Source organism: Trichoderma harzianum, assembly GCF_003025095.1.
Source record: "Trichoderma harzianum CBS 226.95 unplaced genomic scaffold M431scaffold_5, whole genome shotgun sequence".
NCBI lineage: Eukaryota > Fungi > Ascomycota > Sordariomycetes > Hypocreales > Hypocreaceae > Trichoderma > Trichoderma harzianum.
In genome coordinates this window covers 2,649,095-2,670,197 of record NW_020209253.1, presented here as the reverse complement: position 1 = coordinate 2,670,197, position 21,103 = coordinate 2,649,095, and the positions used below count along the sequence as shown (strand labels likewise).

The 21,103-nt window shown below is 51.6% G+C and overlaps 9 protein-coding genes across 9 annotated transcripts; 5 read left to right on the top strand and 4 right to left on the bottom strand.

The window, feature by feature from the left end:
* Positions 1 to 3,955: 3,955 nt before the first annotated feature.
* Positions 3,956 to 5,805, top strand: M431DRAFT_84148 (hypothetical protein; the record flags this gene model as incomplete). The annotated part of the gene is made up of 2 exons (XM_024923400.1): positions 3,956 to 5,149; positions 5,203 to 5,805. The coding sequence occupies 2 exons, from the start codon at positions 3,956 to 3,958 to the stop codon at positions 5,803 to 5,805; spliced, it is 1,797 nt and encodes a 598-aa protein (XP_024775869.1).
* Positions 5,806 to 6,165: 360 nt separating this feature from the next.
* M431DRAFT_494624 (hypothetical protein) lies at positions 6,166 to 7,020 on the bottom strand (the record flags this gene model as incomplete). Its single annotated transcript, XM_024917270.1, has 3 exons — positions 6,166 to 6,316; positions 6,389 to 6,897; positions 6,991 to 7,020. The coding sequence occupies 3 exons, from the start codon at positions 7,018 to 7,020 to the stop codon at positions 6,166 to 6,168; spliced, it is 690 nt and encodes a 229-aa protein (XP_024775868.1).
* Positions 7,021 to 8,233: 1,213 nt separating this feature from the next.
* Positions 8,234 to 9,876, top strand: M431DRAFT_5071 (hypothetical protein; the record flags this gene model as incomplete). The annotated part of the gene is made up of 2 exons (XM_024918915.1): positions 8,234 to 8,275; positions 8,341 to 9,876. The coding sequence occupies 2 exons, from the start codon at positions 8,234 to 8,236 to the stop codon at positions 9,874 to 9,876; spliced, it is 1,578 nt and encodes a 525-aa protein (XP_024775867.1).
* A 120-nt stretch (positions 9,877 to 9,996) lies between these two features.
* Positions 9,997 to 10,359, top strand: M431DRAFT_420135 (hypothetical protein). Its single transcript, XM_024915010.1, has one exon. The coding sequence runs from the start codon at positions 10,117 to 10,119 to the stop codon at positions 10,303 to 10,305; it is 189 nt and encodes a 62-aa protein (XP_024775866.1). The 5' UTR covers positions 9,997 to 10,116; the 3' UTR covers positions 10,306 to 10,359.
* Positions 10,360 to 10,372: 13 nt separating this feature from the next.
* Positions 10,373 to 11,817, bottom strand: M431DRAFT_507844 (hypothetical protein). The gene is made up of 3 exons (XM_024919025.1): positions 10,997 to 11,817; positions 10,709 to 10,874; positions 10,373 to 10,640 (listed from the first exon to the last, which is right to left on the bottom strand). Exons 1-3 carry the CDS (start codon positions 11,396 to 11,398, stop codon positions 10,534 to 10,536), a joined length of 675 nt encoding a protein of 224 aa, XP_024775865.1. The 5' UTR covers positions 11,399 to 11,817; the 3' UTR covers positions 10,373 to 10,533.
* Positions 11,818 to 14,249: 2,432 nt separating this feature from the next.
* Positions 14,250 to 14,950, bottom strand: M431DRAFT_507843 (hypothetical protein). The gene has a single exon (XM_024919024.1). It carries the CDS (start codon positions 14,762 to 14,764, stop codon positions 14,366 to 14,368), a length of 399 nt encoding a protein of 132 aa, XP_024775864.1. The 5' UTR covers positions 14,765 to 14,950; the 3' UTR covers positions 14,250 to 14,365.
* Positions 14,951 to 16,071: 1,121 nt separating this feature from the next.
* On the top strand, positions 16,072 to 17,599 carry M431DRAFT_420081 (hypothetical protein). The gene is made up of 3 exons (XM_024915009.1): positions 16,072 to 16,533; positions 16,762 to 16,896; positions 17,061 to 17,599. Exons 1-3 carry the CDS (start codon positions 16,288 to 16,290, stop codon positions 17,346 to 17,348), a joined length of 669 nt encoding a protein of 222 aa, XP_024775863.1. The 5' UTR covers positions 16,072 to 16,287; the 3' UTR covers positions 17,349 to 17,599.
* A 986-nt stretch (positions 17,600 to 18,585) lies between these two features.
* On the bottom strand, positions 18,586 to 19,255 carry M431DRAFT_507841 (hypothetical protein). Its single transcript, XM_024919023.1, has one exon. The coding sequence runs from the start codon at positions 19,006 to 19,008 to the stop codon at positions 18,835 to 18,837; it is 174 nt and encodes a 57-aa protein (XP_024775862.1). The 5' UTR covers positions 19,009 to 19,255; the 3' UTR covers positions 18,586 to 18,834.
* Positions 19,256 to 20,479: 1,224 nt separating this feature from the next.
* Positions 20,480 to 20,939, top strand: M431DRAFT_507840 (hypothetical protein). The gene has a single exon (XM_024919022.1). The coding sequence runs from the start codon at positions 20,554 to 20,556 to the stop codon at positions 20,920 to 20,922; it is 369 nt and encodes a 122-aa protein (XP_024775861.1). The 5' UTR covers positions 20,480 to 20,553; the 3' UTR covers positions 20,923 to 20,939.
* The last annotated feature ends 164 nt before the right edge of the window (positions 20,940 to 21,103 follow it).

Sequence of the window (21,103 nt, the reverse complement as noted above, 5' to 3'; positions counted from 1 at the left end):
GCCAAATCGGTCCTTGGCCTCATCCTACTTGCAGCAAACGTCGTCATCGTGTCTTTTGCCAGCTGCTGCTTTGGTTGCGTAATATACGAGTATGCAGCAGGTCCGGTGTCCCGTGGCCTTTTCCCTGTGCCCAGCCCGGCCTTCCGTCAGTGCCTTTATCCTGCACGGCCTCGCCATCTGTCAACCAGCGATTGACGCGAGCGCAATCAATTCGCACCGCAATGCAGCGGACAACGGGCGATACTAAGACAGCGATCCAGAGGCTAGATCGCCCTGCCCCTTGGAAGAGGCAATAGGCCCTTGTATGTATTCCCGTAGCCAGTGCACGCAATATGGACAGCGTGGACCCTCCCCGGAATAAGGCCAGAGTGGACGGAGTGGTCTAATACTTTATGTCCGGGCACATGCGAAAAGTCCAGGTACCGCCTCTAGTCAGGTACCTGGAGCACCGTAATTGTACGGCCTCAATGACGGAGTTGAGCCCCTGGTGTCTGGCGCTCGACTTGCCTGAAGCACCGGAGTGCCAGCGGGTTGGGGCGCTGCGAATCCTGCCCGGGTAGCACTGCGACCGTAGGTACGAGTGCATGTATCTGTACCTGCCACCTGCCACTACCAGCCACGGGCAGGGATGTCATCGACACCAACCCGTTCCTCTTGTGCCTCCGCCGCTGCAACAATGCTCACGCAGAAAAGCCTTTTTCTTTAGCCCAAAAGTCCGCGGAATCCAAAGCGCGAATTGATGACGCTTATCATCTCTTAGCAGCATTTACAAGTTTTTTTTTTTTTTTTTAAACTGTGGCGCCGACGCCTCCTGATCGACTTCGGAGTGGACGAAAGCCCCAATTGTCATGAGGCGCTCCGCATAGCCTAATTACCTAGCACAGTAAAAGGCCGGGCGGAGGAGGCAGTGTTTGCGCCGGAACGCTCTGAAGCACCGGATTCGCAGCGGATAAAATCACGACAAATACGAGGCTCCCGCTCCGTCATCGAGGTTTGTGGTTGCTTACAAAGGGCGCCGCCATGTGTCAGCGTCTAGATGGTGTATAAGCCCGAGTGTGGGCGGTTTCTTTAGGTTTCTTCCGTCTGTTACTGCCGAAGAGGCGCTCGACATGACAGAGTTTTCGGCAGAGGCTGGAGACTTTGCTTCTCTGCCAGAGCCGCGGGCCAACTCATCACCACAATTGCTCGTCTGAGTGTCTGTATTGTACCAGTACAGCACTGTATGTATGAGTACTCGGACTCAAACCCAGCCCTCGTCGCGAATAGGGGCGCACGTCCATCGCTGAGACAGTGGATTCCTCCCAGGGGATGGCGGGTGGGGGTGCTCTGCGGTTCATAAATTACAATCTATCACGATGCCTACCATGACAGCCGTGAGATGCGCTGAGCAGTCCCCTGGCGCGTCAATTGACGACGCTTACGAGTACAAGTTCTACTTGGATATCGACTGGTTGCTCATCGCGTGCATTCTTGCCCAGCTGAGGAATCCGTTTCAGCTGTAGCAAAAGCTGGACAGTTGATCTCTGGAGCGTTGGCCAGTGCTGGACGCTTGTTTGACGATCCAAACAGCTAATGCCACCTTGATGCTACCACCGCTTCGTATCTGCTCTACACATGCTTACTCCGCCAAGCGCCTTACAGCTATCTGCTCCATCGTGAGGAGATTGTCCAGGCACCATTTCAGCCCTGCTGCTTCTCAGTCTCAATAAAGTGCTCAGACCGGGATAAGTGCTGCCGCATTGGCACATAAAAATCGCAAAATATGGACCTGTATCGAGTGTTCCATGCCTGTGCGGCTGCTTCTATTGGCAGCAATTGGATATTGACCATCAAGGCCCCTTTTTCAGCAGCGGCCGCTCTGCATCCAATGCTTCTCACTGGCTCGCTCACGCGCATCTTCAAATCCAGACTCTATAAACGAGCTCGAGAGAGCCCTTTTTCGCCCTTTTCCAAACCTGATTGAACCTTGTCCGTCCGCTTCGTGCCGACCTGATTTGTACGGAAGGGAAATTTGGCGATTGCGCCAAGAGGGTCTGTTCAGGGGTGGTTCCACGGAAAGGGATTGCCTTGACCAGGGGATCCAGGCAATGCAAGTCACTCCTGTGCGTGCTTGTATGTTTGTGGAATACGGTCCTGACATTGAGAGTCAGGGTCCCAATGCTTGGCTCTGGAGCCAAGCCTGGCTGCCTTTACGACCCTCTCCGTACTAATAAACAACAACAGGCGCTTGCAGCCAACGCTGAAGATGTCAATTTCGGAGGTGGAATTATGTCCACGGACATTACTAATAAAACCCACCGCAGAGGAAGAATATGCTACTCCCACTTAATACTAACCTACTAGTACATGATGGCTCTTGGGTTTAGACGACACCCAACGCCGTTGGCGACGGACTTTGATCAACTTCCCATCCCGCCGTGTTATTTCTAGCCGACAACTCGCGTTCCTCAAGGCGGCCGGCTACCGGAAGGCTTCCAGAGCCTTCTCCGCCAGAGCGCGTAGCCGAAATAAGACCCGGCCCAAGTTCCAGGGATGACACGAGCAGATCTAGCCGCTGCCACTGCTCTGCTCGTTGCGAAAGGGGATTGTCGTCGTTTCTTCTGTTGCTTTGCTATTTTTAACCGCCGCCCATCGCACTCCTTACCGAGTCCAAACGAGCAAAAAAGCTTGTTGAAGCCTGCGGGCATGTGCGTCCAGACGACCTAACAGCTCCTTGGCATTGCGGCGCAGAACGTGTTTCGAAATGAGCCTCCACCCCAGGCGGCGGGATATCAGATCTCTCGCAATGGCTCACGGAGAACGGAGGAGTCCGCACAAAGTCCGGAGTGCCTGCATGAGTTGTACGAGCAGGGGAGGCGGGAATCTCGCATGTACATACTCGTACGCGCTCGTACTGGCGCCCCAAGCGTAGCTGCGGCTGGACGGCTCTCAACCCAAGACATCCAGCCTCTCGTGTGTGAGAGACAGAGACATTGCGTTTTTGGGGGGCGCGTGGCACCGGGGCTCTCCAATCTTGGGTACAACTCCCATGAGGATTGCGAGCGTCAGCTTCGCGCGTCATCATTTCAACGTGGGCTCTCGTCCATCCAGAGCTTTGTGCTTGAGGCACAGCCCTAAAAGCTACGTCTCAGGTTGAAGCATAGTGGAAGATCCTGCCGAAGCCAGCGTAGCATTATGGAGCTCAAAGGGAGATTAACGGACAGGCATGGCGATCCTCCAGAGCCAACCAATAGGTCGACAGGCCTTGTGCTAAGCTGAGGCTGACTGCATTTGCATGCTACCCGGTAATCATCGTTTGGCGACAAAATGAAAGAGATGGAGGCTCGAATCGTCTACCCCGTGGATGCGTGAATCTGGTTGGATCGACATTATTGCTAGTAGACGCTCGTAATGCTGGGGCTTCGTCGTTCTCGTTCGTGATGCATTGTGTTGATGGCTTGACAAGTAGCCTATCACTGTCCAGCTTTTATTGCCAACGCGGCGAAGGGCGCCTGTAAATCGCCGAACTCTGTAAACCACCAAACACGAGCAATGAGAGAGAGTGCCGTACAGAATTTATGACTATTAGTGGCAGTAAAATTCCATTAAGTTTGTTCAACACAGTCGATGACCTGGAGCTGCTACTCCTGGCTCTACAATGTTGCGTCTGTACTTTACACTGCAATAAAACTTCCACATAGAAATGGAACACACATCGAGGCTCCAGCGCCCACTAAAGTCCCCTGTAGAGATCTGCCATCGCCTGCGCCACATCTGCCGATCAGGTAAGCTAGGATGCTGCGCCATGCCTCATCCACACGCGCTGGTTGGTTGGGCGTTCACGATAGACTTCAACTTCAAGGCATCTCACTCAGCCCAAAGTGCGGAATATCAGCAACCAGTCATCGCAACGGAGGAAAATAAAAATACGACGGATTAATACACATTGCCGACAGGGCGCGGCAACTGCCCAGCCATGTCTGAAAAACCGAAGCCCAACAAGAGCATCCTATCATACTTCCAGCCGTCCTCTCAGCAAACGCCATCGTCACAGCGGTCTTCACGCCTATCATCAATCCACGGCTCGTCACCGCCTGCTCCATCTTCGCCGCTCAGCTACAAGGCTACCCCTGTTGCGAGAAGGGTAGCCCCTCTGGAAATTGGCGCCTCCGATGACGATGCTAGCGATGGCGGCTTCTCAGATGACTCTCTAGAAGACCTGTCTGCTCTCCTTGGGCGAGGACGGCCCAAGCCCGCGTCCTCAGCAGCACCATTTGATACTCCCAGGGCCAAGAGAACGGCAGAGGTGCCTTTTGTTTCGCCCGCCAAAGGTGCACTGAAGCACAAGTTTGACCTAAAGGCCCTGGCTAAGGATGCTCGTCTGGACAATGCCCTAAATGCAAGCTCATTAAAGGCAAAGGCTTCTGCAGACGCCGCAAGGCCTTCATCTCCAACACGAGGAGAATCATTTGACCTTGCATTTGCTGATATTGTCAAAGAAAAGAGCGGGCAAGATGCTCACAAGGTCATCAGAGCGGTCCAGCGGGCGGAGCCAATACAGTCCCAAAGTCGTTATTGTTTCTTTGATAGGGACTACAAAGTTCCCCCAAGCTCGCCCGTCCCAAAGCTTGCGTCGCCATGGACCTTGTTAACTCAAGGGAACTCGGCAGCAAGGGAACGGAATCTCACTTCTGGGGTTCCTCAGAGTATCCTGGCTAAGAATGGTGGACTACCGGATTCTTTGTTCCAGTGGATACTAAATGAGTTGTGCATTGAGAGATCACCTCTCATTCGACGTGAATATTGTCACATCATTCACGGATGTCCTGATCAAGTTGAACGGCTTTTGACTCTTGAGCGGCTGAAGGAACTCTTCCTGAGACTCGGGGCTAGCGATGACATCAAATTTCGAGAGTCTGAGATAACCGTCTCCAAACTAACCAATGAACAATATCAGGATCGTGACTGGTCAAATCTGGAGTCATTTATGACGCTTCTAAGTATGATCTCGGGCCACTTGTCAGCAGCGTCTGCCATCTACGCGTCACAAACTCTCCTTCTAATGTCCATGGACAAGCTGTTGATATACAATATTGACCTATTGACGGTATACGAAGACACGATTGAAAGTCTCGTCAATGCAATCCCCAGCTCATCATGGGACTCATTCGTAAGTATAGTTCCTCGGCCTACATGACCACCTTCGAATACTGATCTGCTCAGTGCGGTGACGCATGCTCAATTTTGCAAGCGGTTATTGAAGCTCAGCATATCAGAGTCAATGCATTGCAATGCCTATCTATCCGCAATAATAGGACACACGACGTCCGGAGGAGACTTGCCATTACGTTCTTGTTTGAAGATCCTCATCTTGGCCGCCAGCATCCTGAAGACGTTTTCACAGTTAGACATGCCATTGAACGTCTTGACGAAGACGACTTCAGCATCACACCCCAAACCGATTTCGCGGAACTCAAAGCCATGGTAACCATCTTGGATATCGCCGTTGACGATGGAACCCCGCCGGAGTTGAGCAGTCTAGAAGACGAAGAACAGTTCAACCAAGACATCGATGAGCTCGCCACAAAACTCAGGGAGATTTGGCGTAAGATCAACGACGCGGGCATGAAAATTACGCGGACAGAGGCGAAGAGCGTCGTCGAGTGGGTTCAGCAACGTTTATCTAATACGGTTCGCACGCGCAGAAAGCTCAAGAAGAGCATATTCGACTTTCCCGGCCACGAGGACCTGGCGTCCTTGCCGAAGCAGCAGGAGTATATGGCCAAGTTTTTCCAAAAGATACCCAAGCCACAAGGCGAGAAATGATACGAGAACTTGGCTCAGCTGTCAACTTTTGGTATATGGCGACGTGACTGTTTTGCGTCTGCCGATTTTGAACAGGGTGTTTGTGTTTTTGGGATTATATATGGGGGCTATAGGCTATACCAGCGTGATAATTTGCTTAACTGGAGATTTTGAGTTCAAGAAAGCTTTGTTGTAGTGAAATATGATACAACTTCTAAACTAGGAAAAAGCGCAGACTAATTCGACGAAATGCATGCCTCAGTTTCTTTTCAGACGTGACGGCCCTCTACTCTGCCCTTCCCCCCACTCTCCATCGATTCCCTCTTTTCCCAGTGTAAAGGTAATAAGATACAGCTGCCAAGTAAATTACGGCGGGCGAGTCTAGTCGTAGTATTTGCGGTTGGGGTTCTTTCCGAACAGGTTCTCTCGCACGGCCGGCGCTGCGGCATGCTCCAGCAACTGCAGCCGGGCCTCTAGGGTGTTGTCAATGTCAATCTTTCCCTTTCCGCCCAGGATGATGACGCCGCCGGCACTGTGGTTTTCCAAAAGTCAATAAAATGAGCCCTAATTTCACGGGTTATCAATGGCCTTATTGCAAACGTACATTCCATCGTCCAGGGGGTTGGCCTCGTCAATTATCGCCGTGACATCCTGGCCAGCCTCCTTCTTGTACTCCTTGGCTGCCTCCTCAATGGCCTTCTTGACGGCGTCGTAATCGGACTTCTTGGCGCGGAGCTGCAGCTCGGGCTCGTTCATGGCGTAGAAGCCCTCGAGCACGAGGCCGTTGAGCGTCTTCTGGTACTTGGCCTTGTCCTTGACGCCCGTGGCCAGCTGGCTCCGGGCCTCCTCGAAGATGTTGTCGAGCAGCTCCTGGCGGGCGCCGAGAACCTTGAGCCGTGTCTTGTTGGCGACGGTCGACCGGGTGATTTGCTGGGACATGGTGGCTTGCTTGAACTTCTTCTCGTACTGGGTGTCGATGGAGTCGGTCTCCTGGCGGACGAGCTTTGACTTTTCGATCTCGAACTCCTCGTTGGCCTTGATTTCGATCTCGCGGGCCTTTTCCATGGCTTCCTGCTTGATGAAGGCCGTCATCTTGCGGAGCTCATTGTCGACCTGTCACGGGGCGGCCCTGGTCAGCATTTCATCACTTGGAAGCCGCAAAATGCCAAGCGCCGGGGATGGCGGGCAGCTTGGAGAGCAACTTGCCTGAGCATCGGATAAGGCGTGTTGCGACATCTTGGGTGCTAGGCGGGGGGGAAATATCGGGAGCAGGAGGGACGATGAATTGCGAATGGATTCACTACAGCAAGGCCTGTGAGGAATCGATCGGCCTGTGCCTTGAGCGCTGTGGACGAGGTGACGGGGGAGAGTTGGGCGAGAGTCTGGAGCCGAAGCTTTTGGGGGTTTGAGTGAGGGATGAAGCGTAATATCTCGGAGCTGTGATGCTGCTTGGATGCAGTGGAGCAGCAGCACCAGAGTTGCGCTACTAGCAGGTACTAGGCTGAGAGTGCTGGCTCGCACCTACTTCTGGGGCCGCGACTGCGCACCGCCACAGCTTGTCGGTTGCTTGGTACGAGCGCGGAGCAATATCGCTGCTTCTCGGGAACAGTGAAGCGGCGGGAAATTATTGTATTTTGGTAATTGTAATTAGACGATATATTTCGTGTACTAGCAACAAGGTATACAAGAGCATGTGGTTGGAAATTATTCAGCATGACTCTTCATGAGGTTCCATGCTAAGGTACCTTGTTTCCTCTCTTTGTTTAACAGCCAGCCACTAATACGAGTACGGAAATACAGGTACTGAAACGTCAGGGAAATGGCAATGACGAGTGTCACCTGACCTCATGTGACGGCCACCAGCCACACCAATGAGCTCCAGACGTTATGCACCTCTGAGCAGCATGCAGCGCGCGATGCTCCATTCGCATACCGCTTGACGTCGTCAGGTGGCTCTGCAGGTTTAATCGAGCGCCAACGCATTTCTCTGCACGCTGCCTCGTCGGGTCCCAGCTGATTTAGTCTCACAATCCAGGCGAATTACTCGCTGCGTTTGCGACCATAACCGTGATTTGGGGGGCCGGCACCTTCAACCGACAACGACAAACCTTCACGTCTATAACACGCACACCATACCCTGCTAGACTAAGTGCCAGACATAGTGCGCTCGACTCGAACCCGATCAATACCGCTATAGCCTCGCTGACGGAACCGGCGGCTGCACAGAACTAGAGAAAACCACACCTTTTCCTTGACGATCAGAGCCACGAGTAGGGAGGGAAACAAGGGTGGAAGCAGCTTGAGCTTGCAGCGTTTCGTTTGACACCAGCTCCCTTAGCCGTCCAAACCTATAACGCTGCCCAACTACCAGCACCCTTTCCTATGCCACGACCAAGCGCGCTCTTATTCACATCTACCGGTGGATGACCACAGGCCTGGAGACGGTGTAATGGGGCCTATTGGGAACATCTCCCCGGGAGGGAGCATAGCTGTATGCACGCACTCTACGCAAAGGAGAGAGATATTCGGGCTGGTGCGCTTGCTAACACTTGACAGCTAGGAATCCTCGTTGGCCTGATCTCGACTAGTGTTCAAAGTCTAGGCCTCACTCTGCAGCGAAAATCACACATATTGGAGGACGAAAAGGGGCCGCACGATGTTCGTCGCCCGCCATATCGGAGGAGGAGGTGGCAGTTGGGCATGGCCATGTTTGTCATTGCGAATATCCTAGGGAGCAGCATCCAGATCTCGACGCTGCCGCTGCCCGTCCTCTCGACCCTCCAGGCTGCGGGCTTGGTGTTCAATTCGATATGCGCGACGCTCATCCTCAGCGAGCCCTTTACGCGATGGTCGCTCTGCGGCACTCTGCTCGTCAGCAGCGGCGCGGTTTTAATCGCCATCTTTGGCGCCATCCCATCTCCAGCCCACGAGCTGGATGAACTGTTGGAGCTACTGGCCCGAAAGCCCTTTATCGTCTGGATGATACTGCAGGCGCTGTTTGTCGTGTCGTTTGCGATTGTTACGGATGTTGTCAGCAGCCTCTCCAGCCTGTCCCACAATGCCAGATTCCGCCTAATCCGTGGCATAAGCTACGGCGTCATCAGCGGAGACCTCTCAGCACACTCGTTACTCTTTGCGAAATCCGCCGTTGAGCTTCTTATCAAGACGATAGGCGGCAAGAACCAGTTCCTTCGCTGGCAATCTTGGGCCATTGTCTTGGGACTCGTTTCTCTAGCACTCTGCCAGCTATACTATCTCCACCGTGGCCTGAAGCTGGTCTCTACATCTGTCCTATACCCACTTGTTTTCTGCGTATACAACATCATTGCCATTCTCGATGGCCTAATTTATTTCAACCAGACGAGCCTCATCTCAACGGGCGACGCCTGTCTCATTACCTTGGGAACAGTCATTCTTCTTTCGGGAGTCCTAGCGCTATCATGGCGGCTGAGCGACGAGCAGCACGCCCCTGCAGTCGGTCAGTCCTCGTTAGCCCCTGGCTTAGGGCTCGTTGACGATACTGAAGGAGAAGAAGAATCACTAATGGGCCCAGAAGCCACAGTTGAGATTGACGAAGAGCTACCTTCCACGACATACCAGACATTCCCCGTGATGCATGGCGACACCACCCCACTGACGCCGACGCGCAAGAAAAGTTTGGGTTGGATAGAGCGGGCTGAAATCTGGGGGGAGTTGCAAGATCAGGATGAACCTACCTCGCCAATGCGCTCAACCACGTTCCCAACAAGGACCGAATCATCGCCACTGTTGCCCCGGATCGGGAGGGCGATGAGTGGCGTCAGCGTTACAGGTCAGGTAGGCCCAAGCGCAGATGTTTCACCTCGAAAATTCACCCGCCGGCGGAGGAAGAGCACGGGGTTCCCCGGGTTGGTTGCGCGTCGTAATCTTCGCAGGGATTCTGCATTTTCAGAAACACTGGGCGGTATACTCTCGCTGAACTGGCTGAGACGCAACAGCAGCCGTGCCTCGGCGGGCAGCGGTAATAGAAACGAAAGTAACTCTCCGCATCAAAATTATAGAGACGAGCCAGAAGCGGGTTCGGATGGCAGGGCCAACGACTCAAATGTATGAGCTAAAGAAGGAAGGAAGAGAACAAAAAGAAGAGAGGTATTACAATGCATGTGATTGTGATTTCGATTTGGAGGCATATTTAGACTATTAATTATTCATTGGGGATTCGACGGGAGCAGCAGCGTGTTGTGGGACTTTGAAGTTGCGATTTTCTTGGAGATTGAAGGGAAGCTGGTGATAGCCTTTTTCTTTTCATTTCTTTGCTTCATCACATTATACCAAGATGGAAATCTATTGTTCATGGCAGGTTTGCACCGCACTAGATGCTTGCATGCGACTTGTAGGAGGAATCTGGAGTCATTCTGTGTTGTGTTTATTTATTCCCTTGTCTCTGTTTTCATTCCAGTGAGTTTGACCACTCACAACATGTATTACTATTGCATTGAGGCATCAAAAACAAAATATTTCTGGCATGGGAGTCAATGGTAAACATCATTCCGCTGAAGAAAAAGAAAAAGAGGAATCTTGATTAAAAAGTATTTGGAGTATTGGACAAGGCAAGAGAAAAAAAAAGCAGGACCTTGCAACGCTATAAACTAGGGGCATAACAAAACATGATATTCAGCCTCAAATAGGGGGTTTTGACTTTTTATAACCGTGACTATATAACATTGTTTTTTTTTCGTTTGTTTTAGTTTTTCATTGGGCTCCATTACTTTACAGACGGCCGTAGTCTCGCTTCTGATCGATGATGTAGTAACGCTCCTTTTCCTTGCGCTCTTTGAGGAGACAGGCAATTGCAAGGACAAGGAGGGCATCGATGCCTAAAATGTATGTTAATTTGCATTGCATAAAAAAGGGGGAAATTGCTAGATGGAGAGTTTTGACGTACCGACCATGCCGAAGACGGCGGTGAAGAGGTCGTTGATGAAGGCGTTGGCGAAGCTGGACATGCTGGTGGAGCAGCCTCGGAGGAGAGTTGCCGCGGCAGGGCTTGGACAGACGGAGTCTGTGACGAAGGCGGGAGATGTGCTGTTGAGGTAGCCACAGCATTGGAACTGGAAGATGAATTTGTTAATGATGAGTTCTTGGCTAGTTGTTGAACACGTTTTGGGGTATTTGAGTTGTGTGTCTGTATGTGTATACAATGTGAATAGGGGAAAAAAAGGGGATTTCATACCGAAGTCTGCACCAACGACTGAATCGACTCATCCTGCGCCGCGTAAATAGGCTCAAACGTCTCCTTGAGCCTCAACGTCATGATCCAAAGATACAATCCCACAACAAGCGAAAACACGCCGCAGATAGTAATCATGTAGCCGCTAATCTTGAGCAAGTTGCGCTTAACCAGTGCCATGGCGGGGATAGTAAAGACAAAAGTCGCGAGAACGAAGACTGCGTTGACGATTCCCGCGGTCAGGGGAAATTGCTGGTAGATGAGGTGGCGCGTGGCGTCCTGGCCGTCGGTGGGCGTCTTGTTCTTGAGGTTCATGGCGGCGATGGAGAAGCCGAGCTCCATTGCGCCTGAGGCGAGGAAGAGCAGGTTGGCCACGAGAGTGGCGACGAAGACCTTGTCAGGCATGATGCGTTTTTTGAGATTGAAAATTGACTGGGTTTAAAAGAAAGATTGTTTGTCGTCGGGTTCGAGATGTTTTGACGTCGGAGTTTTGTGGGTTTGATGTTTTGTTTGACGGCCGGCGTCCTGGACCTTTCTTTTTCGTTCTTCGTCTTTCGTCTTTCCAAAAACTGAAAACCTATAAAAGAAACAAACCAAGACCTAAGCTCGGTGGAATCGAATCGTAAAATAAGAAAAAATTAAAAGAAAAAACGGATTTGGTTATTTCGACCTCAACTGCCCGGCAGTTTCACAAATTCAAAAGACAGCGAGAGTCTGGAAAAATAACCTCTACAATGAAAAGAAGCGAATAACAAGGAAAAGAAGAAGAAAGAGAAAAATATGGGTTCAAAGTCACGTACATGCACCAGGCATACAGAAAAAAGAGAAAAGAAAAAAAAAGAAGAGAAAGAAACGAAACTAAAGAGAAACCAGAGAGAAAAGACAAAACCCAGACTGACTGCCCCCGTCAACCCGCAAGCGCTTGAAGAGTCTTGTCGTTTCCTCGTGCGAGTCCTCGAACGGGCTGCGTTTCAGGGAGCCAAAAGGTGAAGCAGAAGCGGCGGCACGACAGGGGTGGCGGCCAATCAGAGGCGCGGATTGGGGTCCTGAGTCGCCTGATTGGGGAGTCTTTGGGGGGGTTCTTGGCTTGTTTGATGGGCGAGACTGGCTGCGGCTTGTGGGTTTGATTGCTTGTCTATGCGGGCGTGGGTTGAAAATTGAAGATTTGTGAAATTTTTACTTGCACGATCATGTTGCTGTTGCTTTTGCTGTAGCTTGAGCTGTGGTTGTTGGTTTCTGGTTGCTCATATTGATGATAAAATGCACTGACTATACATGTACTTATTAACGTCTGGGTGAACTCTCCATCATCACCATCTTCTTTCTCCTTGACTTTTCACAAGCTTGCTCTCTCTCCCCTTTCTCTCAATGATTGATTGAACCAGCATTAATATCGCTACGCAATGCACAGTCCAGTAGCAGGCAAAACACGTAAAACAGACACAAAACCTCGACGCATCCCGAGCTTCGTTTCACCAGTCGGCTCTAGGGCCACTCCCGCTGCTAAGAACACGAACCTGCTACCGAGCTGGTCTCGCTTGGCCACGAGCCCATCCCCTCGTCGCGTCTCGTCTCGTCCCGGCTTGTTTCTCTTCTCTTCTTTTTCTTCCGTCCTCACATCTCAGGCACCAACTTTGTTCTCGCCTGACTTGTTAGGCCAAACCCCAGGCCTGTGAGAATTTGGCCTCGTCCCATCTTTCAGCAGCTCCCTCGCTTGTCCGATATCATCACGGAATGCAAACCTCGCAGCCGCGGCGTACTTGGTTATGCAACAAAGCGCGACGCCCGGCCCACAATCTACGTGCTAACTTCAATTAAACCAGCCCGTTTGATGGGCAGTGGGATTGCACTGTACGGGATCCCGCTGGGGGTGGCACAGCCCGTTGCAAAATCAGCTGCAACAAGACCCCAGCCCAGCCCAGCCAACCAGCCAACCGGCAATTGGATAATCAGGGTGGTCGGGCGAATCCGAACGCAAGCTTACAGTTTTTTCAGCTTTTGCCGGGCAGACGTGGCCCCGATTTTATTCTTCTGGCTCTCGCTCTTTCATTGCTGCAAAAAAAAAAAGAAACAAAAAAACACGGACTGTGCGCAGTTGACCGGCGACGCACTTTGACACCGACCAGCTTGTTCGCCCAGATTTCGCCGCGGTGGAACCTCAGAATGCAAAGGCCCTTTTTGAATCCTTTGCCGCACTGTGGCCAGCCCTGCTTGCTGTAGCTGCCTAAAGAGGCAATGACCCCCATTTCTGCCGCTGCCCCAAGCGTTCTGACAGCCGCTGCGAATATGGCGTGCCTTGGCTGTGATGAAACGGGCAAACGCGCTCTGGAGAGTCTGGTCGTTTATAGATTGCGAGTATTACGTGTATCCGAGTCTTGTCGTCTCGCGAATCGAGGGCACAGAGCTCATACAGGTAATACGATACAATACCCAGCAGAATGCCTGGCACTGTGCCGTATCTGTTTGCCCGGGAACCCGTTCGGATACTTACCTAACTCATCCACCAGTCTTAGGGGGCCAGCCATCGTCCGTCTTTTGCTCCGCATCCTTCAGCAAGGCCGTGCTAGTTCGAGCTCGTGTATTACTAAGGCCCGTCGATAACACTCCAAGACGGTGGGCCGCTACAGCTTGGCCCGTGTCCCGTGTCAGCTTGGGGTGGGCATGGGAAGAATATTGGTTGTACCTGTGCGTGTGTGTCGAGTCGAGGACAGGACGAGTAGGTACACTGGAGCATCTCTTACACTCGCATGGCGTCCAAGTACCGACCAGAGCGCAGACGAGGTCCAGGGTCTCGCGTCAGGTCAGCTCTCACGCGTCGCTTCCCCGTCCCAAAGGTGAAACCCTGCACCCCATGACTGGCACGAGAGAGCCCGTCCGTGCTTGGTACTGGACGAGGATACGTCTGGCCTGGAATGGAATGGAGCTGATGTGTGCTTGCAGAGATTCATCGTCTTGCTCTTCTTGGTCGTGTTGACGGACGCTTTCTCCCACTGCCAGCCCCTCCCAATTTCGCAAACGTCGACGATGGTGTTTGGTAGCTCAGTAGTGGCACGGCTCAAGGGCTAGACAAAAGTTCGCTAAGCACGCTGCGGTACCGAGGCTGGCGCTGGTCCAAAGCCATAATGTCATTCATGCAGCAACGCAGGGGCTTCTGCAGCGTGTCTCTTCAACTAATGCGAGTACTATTATCGTACTCTTCGTACCTGTATCGTATCAACGCCGGCAGTATTACTCCCACGTTGTGTGAAGACAGAAGCACGGGTGCGGATACAGTACAGTGCAGTACAGTATGAGTACAGCCGGAACCGTTGGACCAAACCATTGAATTCATGGCAGGGGGATACTGTACATAAGCAGCGAGTCTCACTCTGGTCAAGCATATCCGTCGTCCAGGTACCCGCGTTGATGATATCGCCGCAGATATAACAGCGAACCAGCGAATTCTGCACGCGGCAGTGGTAGGGCCACCAGCCGTGGGTACATGATGGTCCTTGTGCAACTCCACTGCCTGCTTACTGGAACTAACGCTCGCACCAAGAGGATTCCGGATTCCCCTGCTGCAGAAGGGTGGTCGGCAGATGCAGCAAGACATTCGGAGTGGAGGCCGCTGTGTGTCCGAACGCGCTGACGACAAAAAACACTTGGGATTGGAGCTTGGTGTGAGAAAGGCACATGGAGGAGGATGACGGTCGAGCCGAGTCCAGCCTCTCTCGCCCCTGAAGCTTCCATCTCTGGCGCGGGCTGAAGTGGAAGCGAGCGAGCCAACGGCATCTTTGGTCCCAGCCATCCACACCCGTTGGTCTGGTCAAGTGACGGCGTGATGAGATGGGAAGACGAGATGCTGTAGAATATTGATTATGAGTGGAAAATTAAATAAAATTGGCGGAGCCTAGATCAGCACAAGAGGAGCTTTTGGCGCGGGATACGGACCCCGGATAACCATACGAAAAGACTTTCTTTGCACGCCTCGCGTACGAGAAGGTACGAGTGCTCTGTAATACGAGGAGCCAGAAAGTCAATTTCCCCTTCCTCTTGCATCAGCTCCCCTGTGTTTGATCTGTCAGAGCTAGCCGTTATGGAGAGGCGGCGCGAGCGTCCCGTAGATCTCATCACCTTACCTTTACCTTACCTTGTCCCCTAACCTTAGTTGAGCGCATCAATCCCAAGCAAGCTTACACGACCTCTACAGTACACGCATTGTCCACCCAGTGAATTGGATCTAAAGCGCCGAGGCCAAAGAAAAAGAGTCAGGTTGCTGCAGAGCATCTAGAACGAACTTCCATCGTTTGTCTGCTGCAGCAATTAGTTAATTGGCAGCTGGAGCGTGATTTTCCCACGGCGCACGGTACGGAGCACATGTACATGTCCTTAATCGGCCCATGGGCACCACCGACCCGCTGTTTTGTCGAGCCTTGGAAGAGCAGTTGAGCAGTTGGGAAGGCTGGGAGTCGGCGAATACAGTGCTTAGAGGTAAGATTTGCGCACGGTGTGGTCCCCCGGATGCTGACTGCCCAGTGGCAGCGGAACAGCCCCCGCTTTTCTGCCGGGTGCCAAATTCCAGCCCCGAGGGCTTGTAGCACGGCCGGCCACTCACAGGCAGCGCCGCAGCTATCTCAAGGCCGCGCTATGCCACCCCCGTCATCTCGCAGTCACCCGTCAGGCGATAAGCGCACTAAATGAGGGTGCCAATTGCTGCGATTGGGGGGTGCAGGTTCGGCGGGATTGCTGCTGTCGAGTCGATGCACATGCCCGCGACCTGCAAAGGTCTCAAAAGTCTCAGTTGCCCTCACTCGCAGCCTCGAAATGACATAAAACTGGCACAGGGCATCTCGGCGCTGTCGAAAACTTGTTGTTTGTTTCCCCCTCCCTCTCGCGCTACAAGCGCCCCGACACAGCACTAGCGCCGCTAAAAGGCACTCGCTAACTCGAATTCCAACGTCCAGTCCGCGCCTTCTGCCTTCCCTCTGCTGCTCTGCCCACCTGTTTCGCACGCACTGCACCGCCACCGTGCGCACCCGCCTCCACTGGCCACTGCCTGCTCCGGCCAGACTCGATCCAGCTCCAGCGCCTCCCAACCAGGACCAGTTCCCTTTTCTTTCCGCCTGTCCTCTCCGCCCAAAAAAAAACCGCCAGATCCAGTATAGATCCATCGGCACCACGCTCAAAGCAGTATCTCCACCACTCGTTGCCTTTTCCAGCGCCGTGTGATACAAGTCGACGACGATTGGATTCGGATTAGGATTGGCATTGGCATTTTATGGTTGCTGTCGCAGTTGCAACCGCAGACGCTCAACATGGCCGACATCACCGACCAGCACGATCAGACGTCGCCCACGGAGCTCGACGACGCGCACTCGGTGGGCAATGGCAACGCGAACGAGGGCCGCGGCGTCAAGCGACCGCGCCCAGCTGCCGACGACGACGACGACGATGACGAGAAGGGCGGCCGCGAGCGTCGCAAGATTGAGATCAAGTTCATCAGCGACAAGTCTCGCCGCCACATCACCTTTTCCAAGCGCAAGGCCGGCATCATGAAGAAGGTGCGTTTTTTTGCTAAGAGCTGACTCCAAGTCGCACCCGCTTGGCCTCTTTTCCCCCGCGCCTCGAACCAAACCACGGAAAAACATCCGTCTTGTTGCTTTCTATAAAATGTGACTTGCTGAGCGCGCGCGCGGGTCACGGTCGAGATGGGAATCGCCGTCTTTGCTCGCTTTCCGCTCCATCCGAGAAGAACATCCAGCTAACCAGGAAATCTCTCCATTTTGCAGGCGTACGAATTGTCCGTCTTGACAGGCACCCAGGTTCTGCTGCTGGTCGTGTCTGAGACGGGACTGGTTTACACCTTCACCACGCCCAAGCTTCAGCCGCTCGTCACCAAGGCTGAGGGCAAGAATTTGATCCAGGTAAGCACCGCCTCCACAGATGATTTCTGTTTCTTCCCATGCGAGCCAAGAGCAAATGTGGCCACACGGTTGGCGGGCAAATTGGCCGCTTAACACGCTCTTCGCCCCCAACCATCTCTTCTTCCTTCCCTCAAACGTCGATGCTAATTGTCTCTGTCAAATAGGCATGCCTCAACGCACCTGAGCCCACGACGGGCAGCGAAAACGGTGTCGACGGCGGCGACCAGGTCGATTCTCCTGAGGAGCCTCCCAGTCATCTCCCACCACAGGGCGGCCGTCCAGGCATGCCTCAAAACCCACACATGGGCCCCGGAGGCTATATGCCCCCAAATATGCCCATGGATCCCCAGCAGGCTTTGGCCTACCAGAGCTATGTGCAGCGCAACCAAGGCTACGGCTCTGGCATGCCTCCACAGCCAGGAATGCCCCCAAGCTCTCATCATCAGTCATGAGCAGTATCATAAAAAAAGAACTCTTGGGGAACAAGATAAAGACTGAAACCGTTAATACCCTGCTTTCAACAATCTTTGGAGGTGTTGTTCGCGGGCCTTGATCCGTCTCCAGGATGTTGCCGTCACATTTATGCGAGGGTTCCGATTCGGCGTTGATGATGTTGATATGTTTTTCATATCCTTTTTTATCATATTGTGCTTTGCCCCGTTTCCTTTTTTATTATTTTTTTTCTCATTGAATTTTTTCTCTCAAATCTTCAAATTCAGGAGCTACACGAACCCTGACGCCTTTTTTCAATTCATCCCAGGGAAGAGAATCATGATTGGAGCATTAACAAGACGACACATGTCTCTGTTACTGTACTGACGCCGCAAAGGCGTCTATCCTTTCAATTCTCGACCCTGGATTCAATCATGGGCGTTGTTGTACTTGTGGCACCGAGCGTTTCGAAGCGTCAATGGCGTGTGTTAAGGGAGGACTGAGGACTGTATTGATTACAAACAAGAATGGATGTTGGCGGCGGCCTTTTGTGCAAGCATTTTGAACTCTTGTATGCAAGCAAGGGTGAGTGCTCTCAGATCCACCTACTCAAGGTGGGAGAGTTCTAGCTTTCGGGTGCGATTTGAGCAAGATGTGATTTCTTCATGCTGGGCACGGCAATCTCAAGATGGGTTGGTACTTGGGTGGTAGGTCTGGGCAGGTCTGGATTTTGGGAGGCCGGGAGGGGGGAAGGCAAGGGAAGATGATGGGCTGCTGTTGCAGGGCGGATGATAATGGACACATGAGGGCATGATTGTTGATGGCGGCAAAAATGAAGAAGACATCACATGAATCTGATGAATCTAGCTTTGCCAAACAACAGAGAATTTCTCCTTTCTAACTTTTGTACACATTAATGAACATTTTTTGGGAACGTGACTCGTGAATTGCTCGGACCACGTCAGTGCGCGCATGACTCTCTTTTTAACCATCTCGGGCATCGTGTGATCTTCAAAAAGGCCTCTTTGAGGTTAGAACGCGGCATCCGCAAGATCAAACCAAGTCTAGATAGATCAGCCCTGCAAAACACTTGAATAGGCAATTTTTGGTCCCGGAGGGCGGGCCGTTCGGGACCCTTTCTCGATGCGTGGATTTTTTTTGTCTAACTCATCCTTTACCTTTTTGCGATTAATGCTGTTTCTCGATTTGGACATGATGGAATTTTTTTTTTGTCCACACTCCCTCCCATCCCCCTCTTTACTTCCTTTGGCTACCTATCCGCATCGGGGAAGATGAATTGCCATTTTGGGGAGGGAGGGTGAGTGTGATTGGGTTGTGTTTCTTTTTTGTGGTTTGTCTTTTTTTTATTGGAGTTTTTGGGAGGGTTTTTATTGTTTGGGTTGTTGGGTGATGGGGTGTTGGTTCTTGTGTTTTTTGGTGTTGGGAGGGGATTGTTTTTGGAGAAGAATGGTGGAAGGGAGGGTGAGGATGGATTTTTGGAGGTTTCTATGGGAAGGGCTGAGAAGAGGTGAAGTTGTGTTGTGAGTTGTGTTGGATGGAAGGGAGGTTGAGGTTGTGGTGGCTGTGTTGTGACGGTTTGGGTATGGGAGATGACGACGGCTTTTGTGGAGAGGATGATGGGTGAGTGAATGGGTTTGAGGATACGAGATTCTTGGACATGGAGTAATCTTTTCGGGATATTAAGAATCTAAGTTATTTTGGCCTGTTATTTGGGAGGTTGAACTGCTCTGCGGGAATCTTGTGGTTGAGGCTGATCTTTGGAAAGATGCTGGTTGAACATATGACGGGTGGAATCCGCACAAGCGGCGTGAGTTCTTACGAAGACGGGTTTATTTGAGACTAAACGGCTGAATCGCCTCTTGATATCTTGATACTACTTATAATACGAATGACCTTTTCGCCGTCGCCTGTATGAAGAGGTGGAAAGCACAGCTTCTGACATTACTAAGCGTTGTTGGACGGCAGTCAGGAAGCAATACACGTGACTTTCGTGATGCCATCTACTTCCTATCAATGGCATAACCCCTTAAAAGCAAGATTCGTCTTTGGATGGTCAAGCAGTGAAGTCTGTACGTTTTTGAAGAGAGCCATTTGGCAGTGGAGAGGAAACAATACCGGAGCCGAGAGTCACTCTCTTCATAGGCGGACATTCGGACGCCAGACGTAAGGAATGGCTATTTCTACAGCCTGTTTGGTAAATGTACAAAAGATGATCTGACAAGATATAGAGTGAAAATCGAGCATAGCAAACGAATTGAGAACAGACTAGATGTAATCGTACCCCCTGCTTAGACTCAAGCCCAATGGGTCAGTTTATCCCACCTTGGAGTCTACGGGTTCGATCAAGTGATACCAGGATTTTTAGCCATCTTGACAACTTGGCAATTACATGCCCTCGTTGCTATCTTTATTATATGAGCTGCTATTCAAAATCCCTTGGTATCTAGACACTTAGAACAGTGCGACTAAATAGATAGGTACCTGACTTAGATGGACCACCAGGTACGTAGTCCTTTTACAGACACAGGGTACGCGGGTATACACGTTGAACTCTCGTTTATCTAATCGCATGGTCTCTCTTCTAGGTAGTCGTCAGTATTTGCTCAAGTACAAGAGGTTCGGCCCACACTATGGCGTTTTCTGGGGACAATTTATATTGTGGACTCTACCTGGTGATAGTCTTCACAGGGGTTGTTTCCGTCACTACAAGTCTATTGGAAGAAGCCAAAAGGAATGGCATCGTAAATCAAGCACTCGCCTAAACAGATTATGAGCTAGATGTATAGAACGGGAGCTGGGTTTGATGAAGGTCGGCAAAGGATACACCCCCCTAAAGTACAGCCTTTTTTGGGGCTTCCATGGTTTAGAATGATGAAACTCAAAAGTGACTTTATGAATGGAGATAACCCACAGATACCTGTTAAAATTCTATATCAGTACCTACGTAGGTATTATCTAGGCATCCATACGTAGCATCATTTCGTACCTAGCCAAGGTTTATCCTGCGCGCTCCCTCATATCTACATATCTATTCGAGTGGCATTATATATTCTAAGCCCTCGCCCACCCCTTCTGCGTCTTTTTTTTCTTCCTCGTAAATTGCTAAAGTCTCTTGCCGGCTTTCACAATTTTCTTTGGCATGTCCTTTTCTTTACCGAGAGTATCAAATAACACCCACGAGAGCTCCCTCCACCCTTTTACATAATGATGAGCATGACTCCAGACGAGCTGGCGAGAGTCCTCGAGACCTTTGCGGCCGAAATACGGCAGGAGATTCGTAAAGACACTAGAGCCATAGAAGTCAACATACGACACGAGGTACTGGCGAACCAACTCAAAACACGGCATGAGTTGATGGAGGCGCAAAAGGAGTTACGACATGACTTGGCGAAAATACGGCACGATTTACAAACCCTAGCCCACGGGATCGAGATGTCCCAGGAAGTGCCCAACGACAAGCTTGAGGCCCTGAACAAGGTGGTATCTGCTACAGGAGATAAATTTTATGAGATGGGGCTGCTATTAACGTTGGAAGTGGAAGTGGAAGAGGTTTGTTTCCCTCAGCCCATATAGTCTAGCAGGTATAGACAAGAGTGGCTAACAAATTCCAAGGAGTCAGATTGGTTCGGGCAAAATTCGGCTATCGGTGCCTGGGCAGCTTGGATTCTTGATTCATTGCTAGGAGAGTTGCCAGATGAGGCGATGTAACTCATGCCTTCAATAAAGTCTTCTACTACTTGAATACATCGGTACA